At 50.7% G+C, this 20524-nt stretch overlaps 1 protein-coding gene across 1 annotated transcript; it reads right to left on the reverse strand.

The window, feature by feature from the left end:
* Positions 1 to 1462: 1462 nt before the first annotated feature.
* GASK1A (golgi associated kinase 1A) lies at positions 1463 to 18981 on the reverse strand. Its single transcript, XM_085051219.1, has 5 exons — positions 18595 to 18981; positions 7157 to 7969; positions 2928 to 3050; positions 2548 to 2651; positions 1463 to 1989 (listed from the first exon to the last, which is right to left on the reverse strand). The coding sequence occupies exons 1-5, from the start codon at positions 18595 to 18597 to the stop codon at positions 1779 to 1781; spliced, it is 1254 nt and encodes a 417-aa protein (XP_084907345.1). The 5' UTR covers positions 18598 to 18981; the 3' UTR covers positions 1463 to 1778.
* Positions 18982 to 20524: the final 1543 nt, after the last annotated feature.

A 20524-nucleotide genomic window follows, 5' to 3' on the forward strand; every position in this document is an offset into this window, starting at 1 on the left:
TCATGGGGTGGAGAGAGTGCTGGGGGAAAGGCTTTCCCTGGCTAATTGGAGGGCAGGACTCCAGGAAGATGTTGATGGCACTTAGGATGCTGCTGTGCCTGTGATGCTGAGTGCTGATGCTTCCTGAGAGCACTCATGCTTGCTTGTTGATTCATGCCACCCACATCTCACTTCACCCTCTCTTCAGCAAGAGAGAAAAGGGGAAAAAAGTAATTGTTTGTGCTTATCAGCATGGGTGTTAAAGCATCCCCTTGCAGGCTCTCAAACTGACATAGTGCTGAGAAGGATGGAGCAGGGAAGGTATCAATACCCACCTTTTCCTCTCCCCCTGCACGGGTGGCTGTGTTCTCCAAAGCTATTGCAATGGGACTGCTGCACCACGGTGCAGCTGGGTACCCATGCCAGTCTCACTGAGGCTTTCCAAAGGTGCAAGTGAAGCATTGGAGTGCCTGAAGCATGGAAGCTCTGCCTGTAACACTGGATAAATGGAGAGCTGCTCCCAAAGACCTCTTTAAAAAGCCTTCTCCTGGAGGCAAACCATAAACCCACAGGCCAGGACTGCTCCAGGCAAGCAAAACACTGACTGCATGCCACAGCTGGGAGACACACTGTGGGGAATGACAGAGCCCCTTCCTGCATCTTTTTTCCTCCTGTTCATTTGGATTTTGAATTATCTCTCAGCCCTGACACGTGAGGACCTGCCTAGCTGGGATGCTGCTGTTCTTCATCACTGTAGGCTGCTGGGCAAGAGCCTGAGGGGTGACAGGAGCAGGATGGGCTCTGCTGGAGGTGCCAGCATGCTCAGAAAGTGTTTCACACTCGACTGCCTTCCACTAAAATAGCCTGGCATTTTTGTTAAAAGATATTTCAGCAAGCCTGGGGAAGAGTTATGTGCAGTCATGCCCAAGAGAGCAGCCAGGAGTGCTTTTCAGAAGTAGGGTAGTTTTGTCTTTCATCCCCTGACACTGAAGGGAAAGAGTGAATGAGAGATTTAAATCTTAAAGTCCTACATTAAGAGCACTCCTTGGCAGCAGCTCAGGCCTGCTAAGGCACATGCATGGATCATGGCACATGGCACACAGCACACAGCACATGGCTCTCACTGGGGATGGTACCATGGGCTACGTGAGGGCAGCTGTTGCCCAGGGCTGCTGAGCTCCAGGGTCCTGCCTGGTCCCAGCTTCAGGCAGTGGCTCACACTCACTCCCAGGCACACACACCTCTTCTGCAGGGGGAAAGGCACAGCTCAGCTCTAGCATCTTGCCTTTGCTTAGTCCACTTAATAAGCTCTCCTATGCTTTCTCCCTGCGATGTTTTGGAAATAGTGAAGGCATCATCAAAAAGCCCAGCACAAGCCATGGAAAGGCTGCCAGTGACTTCTTCCACTGTTCCTTTAACTCTTCCCAGGGTCCCTGTAGGCTGTTCAACTGTCCAAGCCTTCAGTTTTCATAGTTGCTCTGTGTGTGTGTGTGTCTAAAGGCACCCAAAAAACCTCGTGGATGTGCTCTTTCTTTGAAAATCCATGCTGAGACCATGACTTGATGATTGTTGCCTTTCTCAAGCAATTATGGGTTGTCTTAGGCAACATTTCCTCCTCCTCTTTCCTATACCCCGTGATTCCATCTGCTTCTCCAGAGCATCCCACAGGGTGGGGGAAACACCCTGTGGAGAGCCAAGCACCAGCACACAGCCGCATAACATCCATGCCGAGGGAATGAGGTACATCCAAGGCTGCTGGGATGTGCAGGGCAGGCACTCTGAGCCAGCCGGGGGTCGGTTCAGCGCAGTGAGTCCTCAAAGACTGTCAGGTTGTGCTCTTGGATGTAGCGCAGCAGGATCTGTGCCCGCCTGTCGATGGTCTGGAGCAGAGGTCTCAGCCCCTCGGCGCCACCCTGGCTGTCCCAGAGCTCCCGGTCCAGGCGCAGGGACTCCAGCAGCAGGCTCTGCAATCTGCCCGACCGCAGCGTGGCCACCGCTGCCACCGGGAAGCTGCAGGGGAGGAGCAGAGACAGGGAGGGAAGGGGTTATCCCAGGAAGGATGAGCAGAGAGGAAGAGCACTTGAGCAAAGATGCTTCAAGAGGAAACACATGTCTGCCCAAGGGAACACAGGATGAGGAGCCTCCTGTTTAAAACTCTGCCCATGGTGTGCATGCAGGATAGCTCCATCAGACACAGATCCAAACAAATTCTAAATCAACAGGCCTCTAGCATGCCAAAATGCCTCATGGGCAACGACGCAAGAAATGCTGAAATACCTGATTATTCATTATTTTTGTGCAGCTGCCAATTAAAGAGGGGAAATAGGCTTTGGAGCCTGTCATCAGCCACCCAGAGCAGAATAAAGAGTTGGTTTCAGGGCAAGGGCATTTGGGATGTTTTTGTGAGTATATTCACCCACCCACCCGGTTCGGAGTGGGAGGTGGCCCTGATTTACAGGGATACCCCACCAGGGTGGTCAGGAGCAGCAAGAAGTTGAGCAAACACAGGGCTGCTGGACATCCCATGTGTGCCAGCTCAGTCTCTGCCTGGCATGTGCACATTCCTACCTGTCTATGCCTTGCAGGAGCCTGAAGTTGAGCTTCTCCTCGGGGTGCTGTGGTCTTCCTGCATTGTCGATGAACACCAGGCGGGACGGCGCGCTCCTCCGGACCTGCCAGCAGGTTGGGAAGGAGGAGCTCACTCAGTGCAGGCAGTCACCAGTGTGAGGGTTTAGGCTGCTTTTTAATGCAGTGAGAAAGCCTGAGAGTATTTGGGGGACAGCAGATGTCAAAGTTCAGGTCCCTCCATGCCTGGGCACAGCTCCCTCCAGGCACCCAGCATCACCATGGGACCTACATTCCCTTTGCTACCAACTCAGCCCTGCAAGTGCTTCCCAGGCTCCTTCACGTTAGCCCCAGAGCAGACCTTGGAGAGCAGGGAAACATACCAGGATGTGGACCAGGAACAGCTCTGCTGGGTTCCGGCACTTCTCATGGAGCATCTCTTCCACGCAGGGCTCAGAGGGATCAGGCTGAAACCCACAGCAGTAGCGGTCCAGGCGGTCATGAACCTGCAGGAGACATTTGAGGACCGTAGCAGGGAAATGTGCCTGGGATGGGGAGGTCTTGGTATGAGCTGTTCTTGTACAGAGGAAAATAAAACTTTTCTAGGGATCTTCAGCAGACGTGCAGTGGAAAATCTGCATACACTGGTGAGAGGAAGGGAAGCAGCAGAAGCTGAGCTGACTTGTAAAAGCCCTTTGGCATGAAGAAGTGATGACAAAGGTGATGTTGACAGGCTTTTCTGATGGAGTTCAGATACCTGGTACCTCCCCATTCTCTATTTGCACAGAGCAAAGGGGTTGCACTTCCAGCTGAAATGAAGATGTACACGATGATGAATGAATAAAAAAAACAACAAAAGCACCCAAGGAAACCTAGAGCCTGCAACCTCAAAAATAATTTCTTTTTCTGCATCTTGGTGCTCTGTGTGATGGTTTCATCTGGTTCCTGTCACATATGCAACCTTTCATCCATCCCTATGGTAACCTGAGCAGCTCTCAATGGAAAGATGAATGGAAAAGCATCGGCAAGGGAAAAAGCGGTCTGTGCATACGCAGAGCATGCCTGACATTTAAGTTGGGCCACAGTGACTTGTTTTTGCTACATTTGTGTTTAATCATTTGCAGGTGCTGCAAAGGCTCCATGTTGTTCAGGCTGTCAAACCTCCTGCTTCCCATCCCAGCTCCCTGCAGAAACCCTGGTGCTGCTCAGCAACTTCCAGTGTTTCAACCACATCCTCGGAGGAATGAAGGACTTTTAAAAGACAGAAATCTCTGTCAGACCTGGCCTCGGTATTTAAGGAGTTTCCTCAGCTTTGTCAGAAGCACCTGGGGTGATTTGTGGGGCAGACAGGATCTCATTGGTGATCAACAGACCTCCCCACTCTGTGTTGACATAATCATGTAGGGGAGTTGCCTCACCTCCTCCAGCTCTGGAGACCTGTTTGCAAAAAACAGCCATATATATATATATATATATATATATATATATATTATATGTATATATACACTCCTTTAAATATCCAGAATATATATATATATATATACACAAAATAAATATATTTTCTGTTTGCAGCATGAAAATGTCCAACTTGCTGACTTGCCTGGTGTTGCAACATGGGTTTTAGGATTCCATGTGCTCCTTTGTTCCTCTGCTTTGTATACCATTGGTTCATTTTGAAATATGCTCTGCTGTACCCTGAAATCTATTGGTGGGTTCCCTATGCCTGTCTTCCCTTCAGACTCCCCGGGACTGGCTCTAGGGGAGACAGTCCCTCCCCTTCCTTTCCCTTTATAAGGCGATGTCCAGATCACCTCGAGGTCTTTGCATCTCTGGGCTGGCACCCCTTATCCCGTCCCTGCCTTTCCTCTCCCCCTTCTCATCCCCTGCAACCCCCTTTCCCCCGTTACCCCAAATAAACCTCCCTGCCAGAAAAGAGATGGAGTCCAGTTCTTTCCTAGTCTCACTATATTCCTGCTTGAATTGACGTGGTTTGAAGACTGCCGCCATGCTGCAGAACCTCGGGGGCCGCTCGCCCCAAATTTGGTGGGATTACAGGGACTGGAGACCCGGTCCAGGGAGGCAGCCGGCCTGTGCCACCCTCCCGGACTGCAATACAACAGCTTGGTGTTGCTGGTGCCAACCCAGGAGGCAGAGCCCAGGGTGCAGAGAAGCTCCTGGAGCCAGCAGGAGGGCTGGAGCAGGTCTCAGGTGAGCCAGAAGGGATCCACAGGCTACAATGAGACAGAAGGCAAGTGACCCACAGTGGCTGCTATTCCCTTCACCCTGCTAATTAGCACAAGTTACCAATTACAGGCTGTGCTTTGAGAGAGAGCTCAGTCTGAACCCGAACACTCACCAAGCACTGGAGAAGATGCTGCAGGAAACATGATTTGTGATCTCCATGGCCTTTCCATTCATAACCCTTTGAGAAGAAGGATTAGTCCCACATGGGAGCCTCCTATACCTCTGTGTTTCCTGAGGTTTAATGAAGCACTCAGGTCAGTATTTCTCCTTCGGGAGACATTCCAGTTAAAAGTGGTTGAGCATCTTGACACAAAACACATGGAAACAGAACAAAATATCACATTTTCTCCACACATCTCCTTGGTCTGCCTACTGGTGAGCTCAGCACACCAGTTTCTCTCACCTGCTATGTTGTTTTTCAGGCTGCACAGAAGGTGAAGACAACCTGAGATAACTTACAGAGACATTAAATAGGCTCAGAGCTCCACTCACCCACCCACGAGCACCTGTGAAACCAAGGTCCACCTCATCCTCACCCACAGAGGTGTGAGGATGAGGTGGACCTGGCATCCAAGTGGAGCCCCAGGAGAGGGAGCAGATGGCTGTGGAGATGCTGAGAGTGCCCTCACATGCTGACAAAGCCTCCCTTCCCTGTTCCTCCTCTGATTTTGTGGTATTAATTTCTCCTTTCCAGAGCCTAAACAGTTCCAATTCATGGGAATTTTGGTGTTATTGCTGGAACACAAATAAATGAACCACATCTTCTCCCATCCAAGCTCAAGCTCTACAAAAAGCTTTCAGCCCCTCTTATGCCCATCCCAGGGCATCCCCTTGCATCTGATAGGTTTTTCCAGTTATGATTCAGCCTAGGATGGCTTCCCCTAGGGAAAGTTTCCTTGCTCTCCCCCTGGCTGGGAAGAGGATGTCCCAGGGCAGGGATGTAGCTGCAGAGTTGATTTGGTTTTGGCCCTCTTTAAAGCACAGAACAAAGCCATCAGCAGCTGCCCCATTTCTGCCAGGCTCGGCATTTTTCCCCCAGTAAAACTTTGCATGTAGAGGGAGGTTCCTTCATGGCAAACACCAAGAGAAATCAACACAGGAGTAGCCCAATTTTAAGAGCAATTGAAGGAAAATATCAAGATTGCAATGTCAATGTGCACCAGGTCTCAAATCTCGCAATTTCTCCTTCCCCAGCAAGGGCTGTGAGATGCTAAAGCCATTTCTGAAAGATGCTACCCCACTTCTATAATATCCTGCAGACTCTTTACCCTCATGTGACTCTTCTGCATGGGAGCATTCCATTAGAATTGCTGAAGAGAACCTGTGGATTGCCCTTGGATTTATCATTGCACTGCTTCAGCCCTTGAAGAGGAACTCTCCTTAGTACTAGATATTTTCTCCTGGAGTCTTGGCCTTTTCACTGCACTCAGCAGCATTTTGTTCTGGGGAAGGGAAGGGGACTGGTTAATCTTCTCATTTCTCTGGTTGTTTCAGCTAAAATATTCCAAGACCAGACAGAACTGCTTCACCTCTGCCAGCCATAGTTGAAGTTATGAAGGTTAATGGTCAGGCTTCACAAAAAAAACAGCAAAAAAAAAGATCCAAAACAAAAACCACCATAAAAAAGAGAATGAACAAGGAGAACATACTTTAGCAGTTCAGGTTCTTTCCTTTCTTCCCTCCTTTTTTTTTTTTAATATTAATACTTGCCCTTTCAGGCAACTTTCTCTTGTCTGATAACCAAAGCTCCAGCCCCCAGGTGCTCAAACAGGCTTTCTTTTTCTCCACAGAAATCACTTATGCCTCCTCACAGCTGCCCTCCAAGAACTGATAACTCTCTGGGATGCTGTTGTAATCCCTTGTAGCAGCAGGGTATGATTTTCCAGACAGAAGATTAAGTTCTATTAATGCCAAGGAGGAGGAAGGCAGTGCTGTCCAAAGGGGCAGGGCTCCTTATTTCCAGAGCCAGCAGCACCTCCCTGAGACTGGATGTGATGGGGCTGATGCAGAACATGCTGCTTGTCCCTAGAGATGCCTTAGGCATGTCTCTAGGGATGTCCCAAGCCTCTGCCAGCATCTGCACAAAATGAACAGCAGAAAGCTCGCCCACGTGAGGACAGACTCACCACATCCAAAACCTGCCTGTGTTTCCCCTGCAAGTCCCAAACATGGACTCTACTCAGGCCAAGGTGCTTCTGCACAAAGTTCTGCTGCTCCCCACTACCTGACGAGTGAAAACACATCCCAAGAAACCACAGCCTATGTGACCCCACAGAGCAAAAGCAGACCATGGTCAGACAATGCAGGTGCAGGCGGACCCGGGTGGCACAGCTGATGGGACAGATGGCCTCAATCACCCCAGCCCTACCTGGAGAAGAAAGTCAAAGAGGGCCAGGCGGCTCCACTCGCTGTGTGGAATGCCGGAGCAAGGAGCATCCGTGGCCACCAGCGTCGTTCGGTGGGGCTGCAGCATCTCCTGGTACTGCAGCCACCCCAGGGCACAAGAGTTCTGGTCATTGTTGGCATCCTCCAGGTGCTGGAGGTCAGGAGCCCACCAGATGATGGGGCGCAGGGCGCCGTTGGTGTAGCTGTAGGGCAGGAGGTGGCTGCTGAAGCGCCGGGCCACGGCGGGCAGGCTGCGGTTCAGCCCCAGCACCCTGTCCAGGTGGAAGGCCAGCACCTCATACAGGTCCCCAGGGCGCTTGATGAGCCCACAGCGGCCATCCTGGCAGTCCCCTTCCAGGCTGGCTGGCGATACACCCGCCTTGGCATCCCCCTCAGCACGCAGCCCCACTCGCATGATCTGCCCGTGGGCAGGGATGCGGGTTTTGGAGACCACCTGCCCCCTGGACAGCAGCCACATCTTCTGGAGGTCATCATCAGAGAGCCACGGGGGAGTATCTCTCTCCACTCCTCGCTGCCTCCTGCTCCGGCCAGGAGGCTGGTCCTGCCGCAGGTGAGTGAGGGGCATGGGGAGCCTTTTTCTGCGGGCTTGTCCTCCAGACAGAGGGGCAGCCACCTCCCTTGGGGGCCCTGGGGGGGATGAGGGTGGCAGCAGGGGCGGAGAGCAGTCTGGGGGTGGGGGCAGGTGGATGAGAGCCAGCAGAGCCAGGGCCAGCAGCACCCCGACAGCCGCTGGGGTTGGGGGCTTCATGCCCATCCTTCGCCATGGTCGCTGGGCCTGTGGGGACAGAAAGGTAGAAGGATGCTGGAGTGTTTCTGCAGGCAGAGTCCTCAGTAGGGTTTGCTTTAGAGAAGCAGCCCCTCTGCTTGTGTGATCCTTGGGAGAGAATTCTACAAGCACTCTCTGCCTCCACAGTGCTGTAGCAGGAGGGTTATGGCTGGTGCCATGATTTGTGCCATGACTAGCTGCAGTCCCTTCAGAAGCAAATCAGAGCAAGGGCTGACTGCCCACACAGAGGTTGCCATGCCTGCAGTGCTGAGGTACAGGATGACCTTATGGGCAATGAATTTTTCATGGTCAAATATTTCCTTTAAAGACTAAAGAAATAAAAATAAAAGAAGACCAAACCAGAGCAAATTACTGTCTGGATGTGAACACTTTCCAGTTCCTAAGAGGTTTTGTTTTTCAGACCTTACTCTGAGCCCTCTCACTGGCTCCTATCCTGGTTGCACACCGAACCCATAACCTGTGTCCCCACATCCTCCTTCACAGGACATGTCAATGTGTGCTGAGAGAGCCTCTGGAGCTCTGCCCAGCACTGTCTCCAGCAAAAGCAAGGCAGCTCCAAGTGTCAGTCAGGACGGCTGGAACACCTCTCCTATGAAGACAGGCTGAGACAGTTGGAGTTGTTCAGCCTGGAGAAGAGAAGACTCTGGGGAGACCTTACAGCACCTTCCTGTGCCTAAAGGGGCCCACAAGAGAGCTGGAGATGGAATTTTACAAGGGCATGGAGTGACAGGACAAGGGGAAATTACTTTAAACTAAAAGAGAGCAGGTTTAGATTAGACATTAGGAATAAATTCTCAACTGTGAGAGTGCTGAGGCACTGGAACAGGCTGCTTTGATAAGCTGTGGAGGCCCCATCCTTGCAGTGTTCAGGGCCAGTCTGAATGAAACTCAGAGCAACCTGGTCACTTGCCTGTGACAGGTGGGTTCAAGTCAGACATCTTTAAGGTTCTCTCCAACCCAAACCATTCTATGGGTCTATGATATGATCCGTGCTATATGTGAAACCTAAAGTATTCTGATTCCCAGTACTACGGAGCTGCCTTTGGACAGGTACTACCAACTTTTGGTGTCTATACCTTTATACACACAGCTTTTTTTACCCCTTTTAGTTATATTTTCTACTGTGAAGCAGCTTCAAAAATTATATAGGCTGAAAAGGCAGCTACAAGCAAACGATGTACAAGTCTCCCTGCAGTGCTAAATTCATATTTCTCCATTGGCCCAAAGCAATCCTTTGCAGGTGACACTGGGGCTGCCCTAAGCACGAGATGTTCCCATTTAGGCTGAGATAGAGGGCAGTGGGGCAGCACTGTGAGATTCTCCGAGCCAGTCCAGTCCCTGGGCCACACTGCACCCATGCCTCAGCCACCTGGGTTTGGGCAGCCTCATACACTCCAGGAGGCTGGAGCCACAAAAAGCACCTTGGCACTCAAATGCCTGTTGAAAGAGTTTCTCTGCTTTCAACAGGCATTTCCAAGTGGCTCAAACCCACATTGGAAGTCAAGGCAGTGGTCAAGTGGATACATTTCTTTGCAACTATTTATTTTGGAAGCACAAGTATATCCATGGCAGACACAGCAGGACAATATATTGCCAAAGAAGGGATAAGAGACTGTTTATAAGAGGAAAAGCTTGGAAAAAGGAGCTGAAAAGCTGGGGAGGTGAGAGCCAGCAGCCAGAATGAGTTCCAGAAGACAGCTGGGCAAGCAGAACCATTTCCAGCCATGGGGCTTTTAGGAGCACAGGCTCTCACTGGCTGCAGGGACCCACCAGCAGGACAACTCCTGTCCCCAGGGGAGCTGCCCCAGGCGACCCCAGTGCATGAGCTTATGAGCTGACACAGCACTACCCTAAAAGCCATCAGGTGTCATGCCCTCAGCTTGGGGAGACCACTTCAGACACCCCCTGGTGAGGAGACACATCCCTTGCAAAGACACTACATCAGCAAAGGTGGGTAAGAGGAACCAACAAGTCACTGGCCTTAACCATAGGGGTGTTCCTTCCATGCCTCCCTTTCAAGGACTGAGCAGATTTAATGCAGTTTGTAAGAGCTATTGATGGTGCACTTGGAGTGATTCAGCTTTATGGCTCTCACTTAATTGCTTCTCTCCTAGAAATACAATGTAGTGCAGCAATATATATCTGCTGGGCTAAATCCTTTGTTCAGACAAGGCTTACACCAGCCTCTGGCTGTCTGGTACAGGGCTTTGGGACCTGCTGGGGACCTCTGTTCTGTCTCTTCCCAGAGTGAAAAGGACCTTGTCCAGGGTGAGACAGTCCAGAGAAGGATGTCCTGTCCTAGATCACCTGTAGGGTTATTCAAGGCTTGGCATTAACTGTCCCAGGCATTAAACTACATGGCTAAATTATTGTCCTAGGTGCCTCTCTGGGGAGGGGATGAGTATGAGCACTCCCAGGCACCCTGCGGGGCAGCAGGACTTCTGTCAAGAGGCTGATTGTGATGCCTCCCTGGCTCTCTCCCACTTGGATGGGATAATGATTTGCTGTGGAAGTACAGCCAATGCCAACTGACACAGGCAACACCCAAGCTCAGCAACTCAAAACCTTCACGCCCCAAATTTTAAGTAAATTCTGCAGAGTGCAGACACATTCTTTCCCAAACACCTGCAATCCATGTTTGGCCTTCTGACCTGGAGTTATGGGGAGGTGCAATGTCTAAATCCCAGTTTAACCACAGTAAAATAATTCTGTGGCATACAAAGGGCTGATCCTGATATCCTGATATCCATGCTCCTTTCGAATCATCACTGTAAGTGCCTCACAATCTGTTCCTCTGGCCTCAAAGTGTGCTGAAGTAACAGCAGTGATATCTATGGAATTAATCCTGAAGGATAGAGTTAACTGTAAATCTCAGTATTCCCATCTGCATCCAGCCAAATCCCTTCCCAATTTGTGCTTTCTTGGGCATGTTTTCCCAGCACCTCCCCTGTCCCACCCTTCTGGAGAGACACAGCCCATCCCACTCTCACCAAAACCCCCTGTAACCCTTTTCTGCTGCACAGAGGATATTCAGGGTGATTGTTTTTGTTATCCAGCTGATAATAACCCTCTGGTTGCTTATACCATCCCTAGGTATGTAAGAAGCCTGGCTGCCAAAAATCCCAGCATCCTGAGGGGAATGCATGTGGGAGCCACATGGAAAACCTTCAAAACACCACAGGAAAAATCCTTTTTAACCCACAGCCAGAGTATGCCAATTGGATGGCAACAATTGCCTGGCTTTTAATGTCAAGTCAGCTTACAGTCCAAGTGGTTAAGAAATCATTATTGTCCAAACCCACTTTGTCTTCCTTGTCAGTGAGCTTGGGTTTGGACACCACAAGTCAGAGCCTCATTGCTTTCCCACCCTGAACTTGAAACCCTGGGCTGTGAAGCTGGGTGAGGGCTGGGGCAGGCTCCCTTCCCCAGCACCATTCAGGATTTCCCTGCCACATCAACAACAAAAAGAAGCAAAAAAGGTGCAAGCACAGTCTCTGTGTTATGTCTGGTGGTTGATACTGCAAATTTAATAACAGCCTTGGTGATAAAATATTGCAGAAATAATACTGTATTTACAAGCCCTGGGTAAATACTTTTCCAAAGAGTCTTTCTCTGAGCCCATGCTGTAAAAAAATGCTGCAGTTTAAGCTATGGCTTTGATTCAGCCTGAAATGCAAACCATACGTACAGCTCTGCTTTGCCAGGCTGACATACTGACAGTACAGCATGTCTTTGCCAGAAATCAGGTCCTTTTCCCAGCAGGCAAAACCCATAAAAAGGCTTAAGAGAGGTACTACTTGTTCCAGGATGCCAATAAGTAAATAATATATACTCTCACTCATCAGAGGGACATACAGTACAGCCTGGGCTCTGAAGGCACAATGGAGAGCTGTGCAGCTTTGATGCTTGGAGATAAAACTTTCTAAGTGTAGTTGGGGGTGAGGAGGGGGAGGGTTATCCTTGACATTGTATTCCCAGGATGCTTGAACCTTGGCAGAATTTGAAGCAGAGAAGCCTGTTTTCAATTTCTTTTCAAAGTGCATCAAATTGGCTTTGTCGAGCTTGAAAGAAAAGAAAAACAAACCCCAAACTTCATTATCCAAGAATGCAAGAAACAGCCTAAAGACTAGAAAGATGCCACAGAAATACGTGGCTGTTGAAAACGGGATTGATCCCTGCTTTCCTCTGGCATTCAAAAGAATTCTCCTGCCCCTGCACCAGCGCTGCAAGACCTCTCCAGCAGTAAATCCCACCATCCCAAAGAGGTGCCCAAAGGAGCCACAATGGCTCAGCCATGGCCATATCACTCTTGGCCACCTGCCTGCCCTAGCTGTGCAAGCTCAGAGCACTGTGCCAAAGGCAGTCTGCTGACGAGCAGGTTACAGGCAGACCTGTGTATTTATCAGGGTGCACCCCGAGCAGGGTGCACTCTGCACAGGGGTGCAACACACAGGGCTGTGCTCACCCTCCCAGCTCCCTGCTCGCTGCCCGCCCAATGAACCACAAAACTGCCTGGGCAGCAGGAGGTGCAGCCTGCCGTGACCAATTTTAACAAAGACTGCCTGAAAAACAAGTGGCAAACCTCCTCTGCCTGCCCCCCACCTCTGGGAATGTCTCCAGAGCCTGGCATCCACACAGGGTGCTCGTGGCAGCTCCCAGTGCAATGGGAGAGCAGGCAGTCAATCACATCTGGGGTTGGATCAGCCTCTTCTTTTTCAAACTGTGCAGGAGGGCTTTTGGTTTGTTAAGGGTATGGCATACAGGCTGGAGACCCATAATTGTGCTGAGGACTTGGAAGGAGACAAAACCTCTCCACCCCCAGAGTGACTCTGGGCAAGTCTGAGCAGAAGGAAATCCTTGGCAGCTTCTGTTGCCCATCCTTCAAGTGCCTAAGTGCCTTCCTATATTATCCTGCTCAGGGAAGATAGATGGCTCACAGAGTGGGAATTCACTAAAGACAGCTACTAAATGATGATTGCTAGTCCCAAAGGTAGCTCTGGCTCAGAGTGGCTCCCCAGGAGGGCAGGTCTGCTGTGCTCCCCCAGCACATGGGGACAGCTCCAGGTCCCACCAACACCCACCAGCACCCACACTGCCATGGGTCATGAAGAACAGACAGCCCTTCATCTGGCATCACGATCCATCAAAGCAGCTGCAATTCCTAGCAGATCCACTCCAGCTTTGGATCTGGGTTTTTTTTCCTTCAGGGATGCAGTCTTTTCCTCAAAAATGCCCTTCCAGTGGGGAGAACCATGATCCCATTATATTTTGGCACTCCGTGGACACCCAGAAGACCATCCTGCTTGGCTCCAGGACAGGGATGTGCCACATAGGCAATGCTTGTCTGTTCCAGGTGCTCATCCAGCCTCACTTCCACACATTGCCCCTCACAAGTGACCTGGGAAGCTCAAGCCAGGTGCTGAGAAGGTGGAAGTGGGACTGCTCCCATAAAATCTATGAAGCAGTGTCACAGCAAATGCTGGGTCGGCTAGAGCTGGGGAGATGGAAATATGACACATCACCACATGGTGCTGGGTCCTTCCCTGCAGAGTCAGCAAAGCCCTCGTAGCTGGCACACAAACCTTCCCACCAACATGTCCAAAACCAAACCAGAAAATGACCGAGTTAAATTGCCTGGGATGAAAGTTTAAAACATGCTGTACTTTGCTAAATTTTGGACAGTCTGCTAAGTTTCTGGGATGATTTATAGCCTGACTGTGAGACAAGCATGCTTTGCACTAGCAGAGGGCAGCAACATAAAGGGACAAAACAGTGCTGGCACCATTCAGCACTGAGCACTGCCTTCAAAGGGATGGTGCCAACATACCACCTTTAACTTCTCAAAAATGTTGCCTTCACAGTTCTTCCCAGTTATCACTACAGCCTTGGGGCAGCAAATTATAAAAACCTGGAAACCTTCAAGCTCCACAGCCTCTCTCTAGCAATAACCTGGCATGTCTTTGGCTCCAGGCCCTGCATCAGCCCCTTGAGCTTTTTGCTTCCCAGGGATGAAATGTCCTGTTTCTTGCTCTAAACCTCCCACCCAGACTTACTATTTCTGGTTTTTTGGGAGGCCTCTTGCCCTGAAGATTCTTCTCTGCACAGCCCCTTCACACACATCCATCATCTAAAGGACCATTTTGAACAAAATCTTCAGCCAGTGCTGTAAACTGTTCTGCATGACAGGGCTGCTCCCATTGCACTGACTGCTCCCAGTTGAATTATGGGCAAAAGAAGCACAGCAGAAACACAGGCTTGTAAACTCCTTGCCCTCTCCAGACATAGCTTACAAGAGTAGCAAGACTTCCAGCATCCCAAATGTCCTGTTCAACATCTCTGAAGAAGGAAGACCTGGGACAGGAGGCAAGAGGACACCATGAAGGACATGGATGGCCAGCACCTGGCTGGAGGACACCACACCATTGGGAGCAGCTGTTGCAGTCAAGGTCAGGGCTGCTGCTTGGGGGGACCCAGAGAAGACACACACCTTGTCCTGCACCTGGTGTGGACTAAAGCCCTGCAGGGTACCGGCAGGGACTTGCTTTCCCTGTGATGACACTGTTCTTACCCCAAAATCATGTGATTCTCACTGAGCAAAAGGAAAGATTCATAATTCTCCTCACTCCCACTGTGTAAATCTCAGCTTGCAGACAGTTAATACTCAGCTCTGTGAAGGATGGACAGGGGGTTTTTCATCCTGGTGCTATGTACAATGCAGCTCAGGACCATTCTGGTTTAATCCCACAAGTCAACACAAAGCACCACAAAAATAAACAGTCTCCAGGATGCCACACTTCTGCTTAAAGTAAGCAAATTAAAAGCTTTCAGATGCCTCATTCTTCTCCTGTTTAAGTTCAGAGTCAGGGCTTTTACTGCAGACTCTTGCACTTAGCTGGATCTTTTATTTCTTGGAGACACATCTCCCCAGAGATTGATGGCAGTCTTTCAGGTTATGTCACTGAAAGGCACAGGTCTGCTGCCATTTGTATGTGAAAAAATCTCCATTACTTTTCATCACTGAAATTGGTATCAGCCTGCACCCAAATCATGCAGATCACTGAGGACCTGAAACAGCACCCTGTGCTCACAGGGGACAGTGAGGACCTGGGCAGCCTTGAATGCACAACTGTCCTGCTATCCTCACGGGACAAGGGAGGTCCTCCTCATCTTCCCTACTCTCCTTCTGCTCAATCCTCTAACCCTCCCACTTACAGGAGAGAAGCACAACCTAGAAATTCCTGGCAGGGACGTCAAGGAGGGAAAGCAGCAGTTCTGGGCTGCTGTTGCTCCCTCACTCCGCCCCTGCCGTGCAGGATCCTGCCAGGTTTCCATTTTCCCCCTCCCCTCGTCCCAGTTTCCCGGCCAGCCCGTTACACTCAGCTTCAAAAGTTTTCAGAGCAACTTTCCCATCTGCCTGCTGAACCAGCAAGTAGGGGGCCCCTTCCCCAGCGAAACAGATGTGGCTTGCCTTTGTGCAACATCTGCGCCTCATGCCCCGCTCATTTGGAACAGTCTTGCCTTTGTTTGTGAGGGGTTGGACAGGGGATGCTTTGGAGGAGGGCAGCAGCCTGTGGCCCGTGGGCTGCACTCCTTCCCTTCAAGTCCCATGCACAAACTGCCTCCAAACCCCTGAGTTTCTTCTGGGGAAGAAGAATATGCTTTGTTCCTGTGGCATTCTGGAACTCACAGTCCTGCTCCTCAGCACTTCAGTTCCAGCCACAGCCCATAGCTCACACGGATGATTCCTTTGGGATTTCCAAACCCAGGGATGTAAGAACCAGAATCTGGGAGCCATAGATCCCCTTCCTCACAACTCCCCTCACCTCGCTAGCTTCTCTTGCTGCACCTCTGGGCTGCTCACCAGCTCTGGTTTGCATCCCCACCAGGCCTCTGCTGCTGCGGCTCCTCCACGCATAACAGAGGCAAAGAGCAGAGGTGCTAGAAAGCCATGTCTCTCTTGCAACGTGTTCTGGGCTGTATTTAATATGGGGAGGAATACATTACAATAAAATCACATTTTATTTCCTCTTGCTCTTGATGGAATTGCCAACCCTGCTCATGAGTGCCTGGAAAGCTGCTAAAAATCTCACACATTTCGCCATTTGGTTAAGTTTTATTTATTTTACCAGGGGTCACGTTTTTTCTATATTTTGGGGAGGGGGAATTTTGATCCACTTTTTTTCAACTTTCATTTCTAACTGGTGGACCAGCACCAGGGAACAGGAATGCTTGCTGGGTGCCCAGCAGGGGCTCAAAAAACCCTCTTTGGGGTGTTGGCAAGGAGTAGCACTGGATTCCCTTGCTGGAGTCTCAGTGGAGGTTGTCCGAGTCAGACAGTTGGGTTTCCCTGAGCTGACTGTCAGGTTTTTCCCTTCCTGGAGAGCAGGAAAGCGCATTCGTGGGATTCCAAAGGGGAGGGAGAAGGAGGAGGACAGCAGGCCCTTTCAGCCCTGTGGGCTTTCTTCAAAACAGAATTGTTCATACCAGCTCTGGCCTCAGCTGCAGAAAGGTAACCCTATTTCCCTTGGGTTAAGCCATTACATCTGAAAGAGAAAATAAGGGGAAGAAAACTGCTTGCCACTCAGCTCTGAGTGCTGCCTGTGTCCCGCAGACCCCGTCCTGGGCAAAGTCTGCTGGCAGCCACCCCTCAGCCCACTTCTTCTCCTAGAAAATCGATGGGGTGAGCAAGCAGAGTAAACATGGCATGAGCATTGCTGCAGCCAGACTCACAGAAAAGGGGTTTTTCCTTCAGGGCAAGGCAAATAGCTGCAGGTGGACTGGAGTTATTGAGTACTGGAAACGGAAGGGGTAATTGAGGCATTTGGAATTTATGCCAGAGGATTAATACAACGAAATCATATTTAGGCTGCCTCATACTAGGCAAATGACAGAGCAACTGGAAACTACTCGCTGGCAGATTTTGAAGCCAGAAGAAAGAAGATGTTTCTGCAATGCAGTCATCCCCCAGCACTCTCTGCTGAGGCAGGTCAGGCATGTGCGGTGGCCGGATCCGACAAGAAGCCGGCTGCAAGCGTGCTCTCCATACCAACAGGGGAGCTCACAGCTGGCATCCCTCGGGCTTTCTGCAAGGGGTCACCCTCCTGGTGATTTTGAAAGAAGCCAAAAATCATCTTGAGCATTTTGTTTGGGGTTTTGCTGCAAATGAAGCAACAAGATGATCAGCTTAGGGCATAGCCTGGATTTATTCCTCATGACCATCACTGCCCTGCCTACAGGTGGCCAGAGCAAACCCAGATTATGGGCAGAATCAAAGCAATCAATGCAGGATCTCACAAAGGGTGAAGGACTGCAGAAGCAGACCTTCCCTTGCCAAGGCAATATGGAAACCCTGGCAAATACCCCACTCTCACATGGGGACCACACCAGGTACCTGGCCCAGGCTGTACATGCTTTGAAAGGCTTATAGTGGAGGCTTGTACAGGAAAGTGTTACTGCAGATAAAAGGCAGTGTGGGGTGGGGAGAGTTGCCTTGCTTTTCCCTTTTGATTGGGAGGAGTTATCTCCAAACCCAAAATGGGTGACACCAGCCTCAGTCTTGTCTATTTTTCCTGCTGCTGAAGTTCATTAATTAAAAAACCCAAAACAACCTATACAAACTGTAGGATGGAAAGCATAAAGCACGACACCAGTGTCTCCCATCCACATACACTCACACACTCCAGTGAAGGCTGGCACAGCCACATTGTCCCCAGATATGCTCCAAGTCATCAGCACACCCTTGAGGACATGAAAACATTTCTGTGACACAAATGACCAGTTTCTGGCAGCAGCACCAGGCACCTCCTCAGCTCATCCATCACAGATTTGCAATCCCCACCCAACTCAAGCTTTGCAGGGGCTGAGGTGGAGAGGCAGGGACAGAACCCTCTGCCCTGACATGATACCCCCCTGTCCCCCAGCGGGACAGTGGTAACAGGGCAGGGGGGGACCATCCCAGCTCAGCTGATGCGTGCTTGCTCAGATGGGTCTGCCAAGGGATATTCCAAACTGGAGCAGTCAAAATAGATGACATGAAACACCACCCTAAGGTTTGGAACACGCTACAGATGGGGATAAACCTAATGCTGGGGAAGCACGATGTGAAGTTTTCCCTTGCTAAATTGGCCGATTTTGTGGCTTTTTGATGAAAATGCTGTGCTTTGTCAGGACCAAACAGAAAGCACAGAGGGGCTCTTCGTGATCTCTGTCTGCACTTTGCTGCCTGAAGCAGTGCCGCCTGGCCACTTAGAAGAGGTGGATTTTGGCTGAGGGAGTGTAATCACCGCCCTGGCTGACAGCAGTGCTTTAGCTACAGCAGCCCCAGGCACTGCATTTACAGGCATCCTGACAATCTGCTTTGTCCATCCCTAGTGCATTCTTACAGTCTGCTTGGTCCATCCCTGATGCTTTTAAGGATGGACAAGTGCTGTAGGGATTCCCTGCCTTGCTTGCCTCACCGTATTCCAACCCTCTGAGTGGTCCCGTTCAAGTTGCCCCTGGGATGGAGACAGCCAGGATACACCGTCGTACCTCATCCCATGGCGTTGGTGTCCCTGAGCAAACCCAGCGTTGCTTCCCCCTACCAGCTCAGCAAGGAGCCCCCTAAATCCTACCATGTCTCGCAGCAGCAGCCGACGCGCTCCTCCTCATGTGCTTCACTGCTTGCAGGCGACACAGCACTCGGTCACCCCCTGAGAGGGGTGCCGGCCGCCTGTGGCACTTCCATGCGACACCAGGGACCCACACAGAATACAAAAATGTTAAAAAGAGGGAAAAAAAGAAAAATTCTCCAGCAAGTAATCAGAAGTAATCAGGCGGCTTTCTCTCCCCAAGCCATTAATCACGGCCGGGGTCTGTCACCCAGGGGTGTCCCTCCGCGCTGTCCGCAATCCTGCTGCCCAGCTCCGCATTGCAGGGGCTGCTGGGCTCCTGTCACCACACGCCAGCGGGTGCCTCTGCTTCCCCCTGGGCGGGAGGACACCCTTCAAACTTCAGCTGGGAGTTTTCAAACTCTGCCTCATCCCAGACCCACCTCCCTGTGGGGAGGGGAGTGGAGAGGCTGGGAAGGGGGGAACAGGCGTTTGAAAAGTCTCTTTTTCACAATAAAAGCCCTTCTTGCTGCTTTTTTCTGGGTTTCTTTTCAAAACCAAGGGCCAGTTTGAGCCAGGAGGAATGAAGATACACATGCTCCTCCCAAGTCCATTTGTTCCCAGTGACCCCCGTGCCAGCCAAGTAGAGGGACCACCAGAGCCCCAGGGACCACACTGACCCCAGAGTCAGGAAAGTGAACCACAGGTCTGCTCCCAAGTGCCCAAGAAAATGCTCTTTTGCAGGTCTTTTTTAGCATTTCTTTGCCTTTCAGTAATAGTCCAGCACCAAACTGTGCCACATCAGTGCCTGGAGTGGACGCAGACCTGGGAGAAGATTTCTTATCTGCCTGAAAGGCTTTAATGCATTAAAACCATTTTTAGGGTGCTCAGGCACCTTTTTTCTGGGGCACACAGTGCCTGCAGGAAGCCAGGAGGGGGGCATGGGGGAAGAGGACCCTCATACCCACCAGGGCAGACTGCAGCTTGGTGAGCCCTGCAGCACCCAGCGCAGTTCCCCCACCCAGCACCTGATGTAGGGTGCATCCTAAGTGCCATTTTCTCAGGCCTCTGGAAGAAGAGGCTCTGGAGGCATTGCTTTGGAAAGCAATGTGTTTCACCAGCCTTCCACCATGCCAACCAGGGTACACAGGCAGCTGCCAGGTTGCAGAGCATTTTTTCTTCATGTAACTTTCCCTTTCCAGCCCTGGGCTGTGGCCAAGAAAAACCCATCAGTCCCTTGCCATGGTAGGTGACACCGCCAGCTGAGCTGCTCCAGCCCCACACTGGCTTCAGCCCAAACCAGCCTGGCCTGGGGACAGGAGGAAATCCTCTGTCCCACGTGTGGGGGTTTTCCATTTCCTTGACCTGTGCAACTACCTCCTCTAGGAACCCATTAAACAAACCAGGTTGATCAGTATTGTTCTTTACTGATATTTGTATTTTAAAAAAATCCCATAAAGGCACAGTACAGGCTTTTGGTGAGGTATAATGAAGATTTGCTGGTCTAAAAAGAGAAGAGGATGAGGCTGAGGGGAACTGGAGCAAGTCACTTGACCAAGGCAGCATGGGAGGGCAGTGGCAGACCAAGGAGGAGGCTTCTGTGTCCCCAAGCCCCATTTTAGCTCACTGACCATGCAAAGTGACATTGCACAAGGTGATTCAACACAGTGGGTGTAAACAATGATGGCAACTCAGTGCTCTGCCCAGTGTGCTCGTGTGCCAGTCCCAGTGTCCCAGGGCCTTCATACCCTCTTAGTTCATACCCTCTTAGTTCACTGAGTGCATCTTATTTTAATATGGTCCATCTCCCTACCCTTCCATTGCTACTCAAAACTATGGCTGAGAAAATAAGTGAATTGAAGGTTACATGCAAAAGCAGTGGGTCTGCTTTTGGCTTCAGCACACCCCACCCCATGCTATCCTTTGGTGTGAGGAAGGGGTGCAGAAACCAAGC

This window comes from Lichenostomus cassidix, chromosome 2 (genome assembly GCF_008360975.1).
Source record: "Lichenostomus cassidix isolate B80296 chromosome 2, HeHo_3.0, whole genome shotgun sequence".
Lineage (NCBI taxonomy): Eukaryota > Metazoa > Chordata > Aves > Passeriformes > Meliphagidae > Lichenostomus > Lichenostomus cassidix.

Coding starts and splice junctions, on each gene's coding strand:
- GASK1A (XM_085051219.1), bottom strand. Junction 3,051..7,156: donor TCTTTGACTTTCTTCTCCAG/GTAGGGCTGGGG, acceptor TGTCTCCTGCAG/GTTCATGACCGCCTGGACCG. Junction 2,652..2,927: donor TGTTCCTGGTCCACATCCTG/GTATGTTTCCCT, acceptor ACCTGCTGGCAG/GTCCGGAGGAGCGCGCCGTC.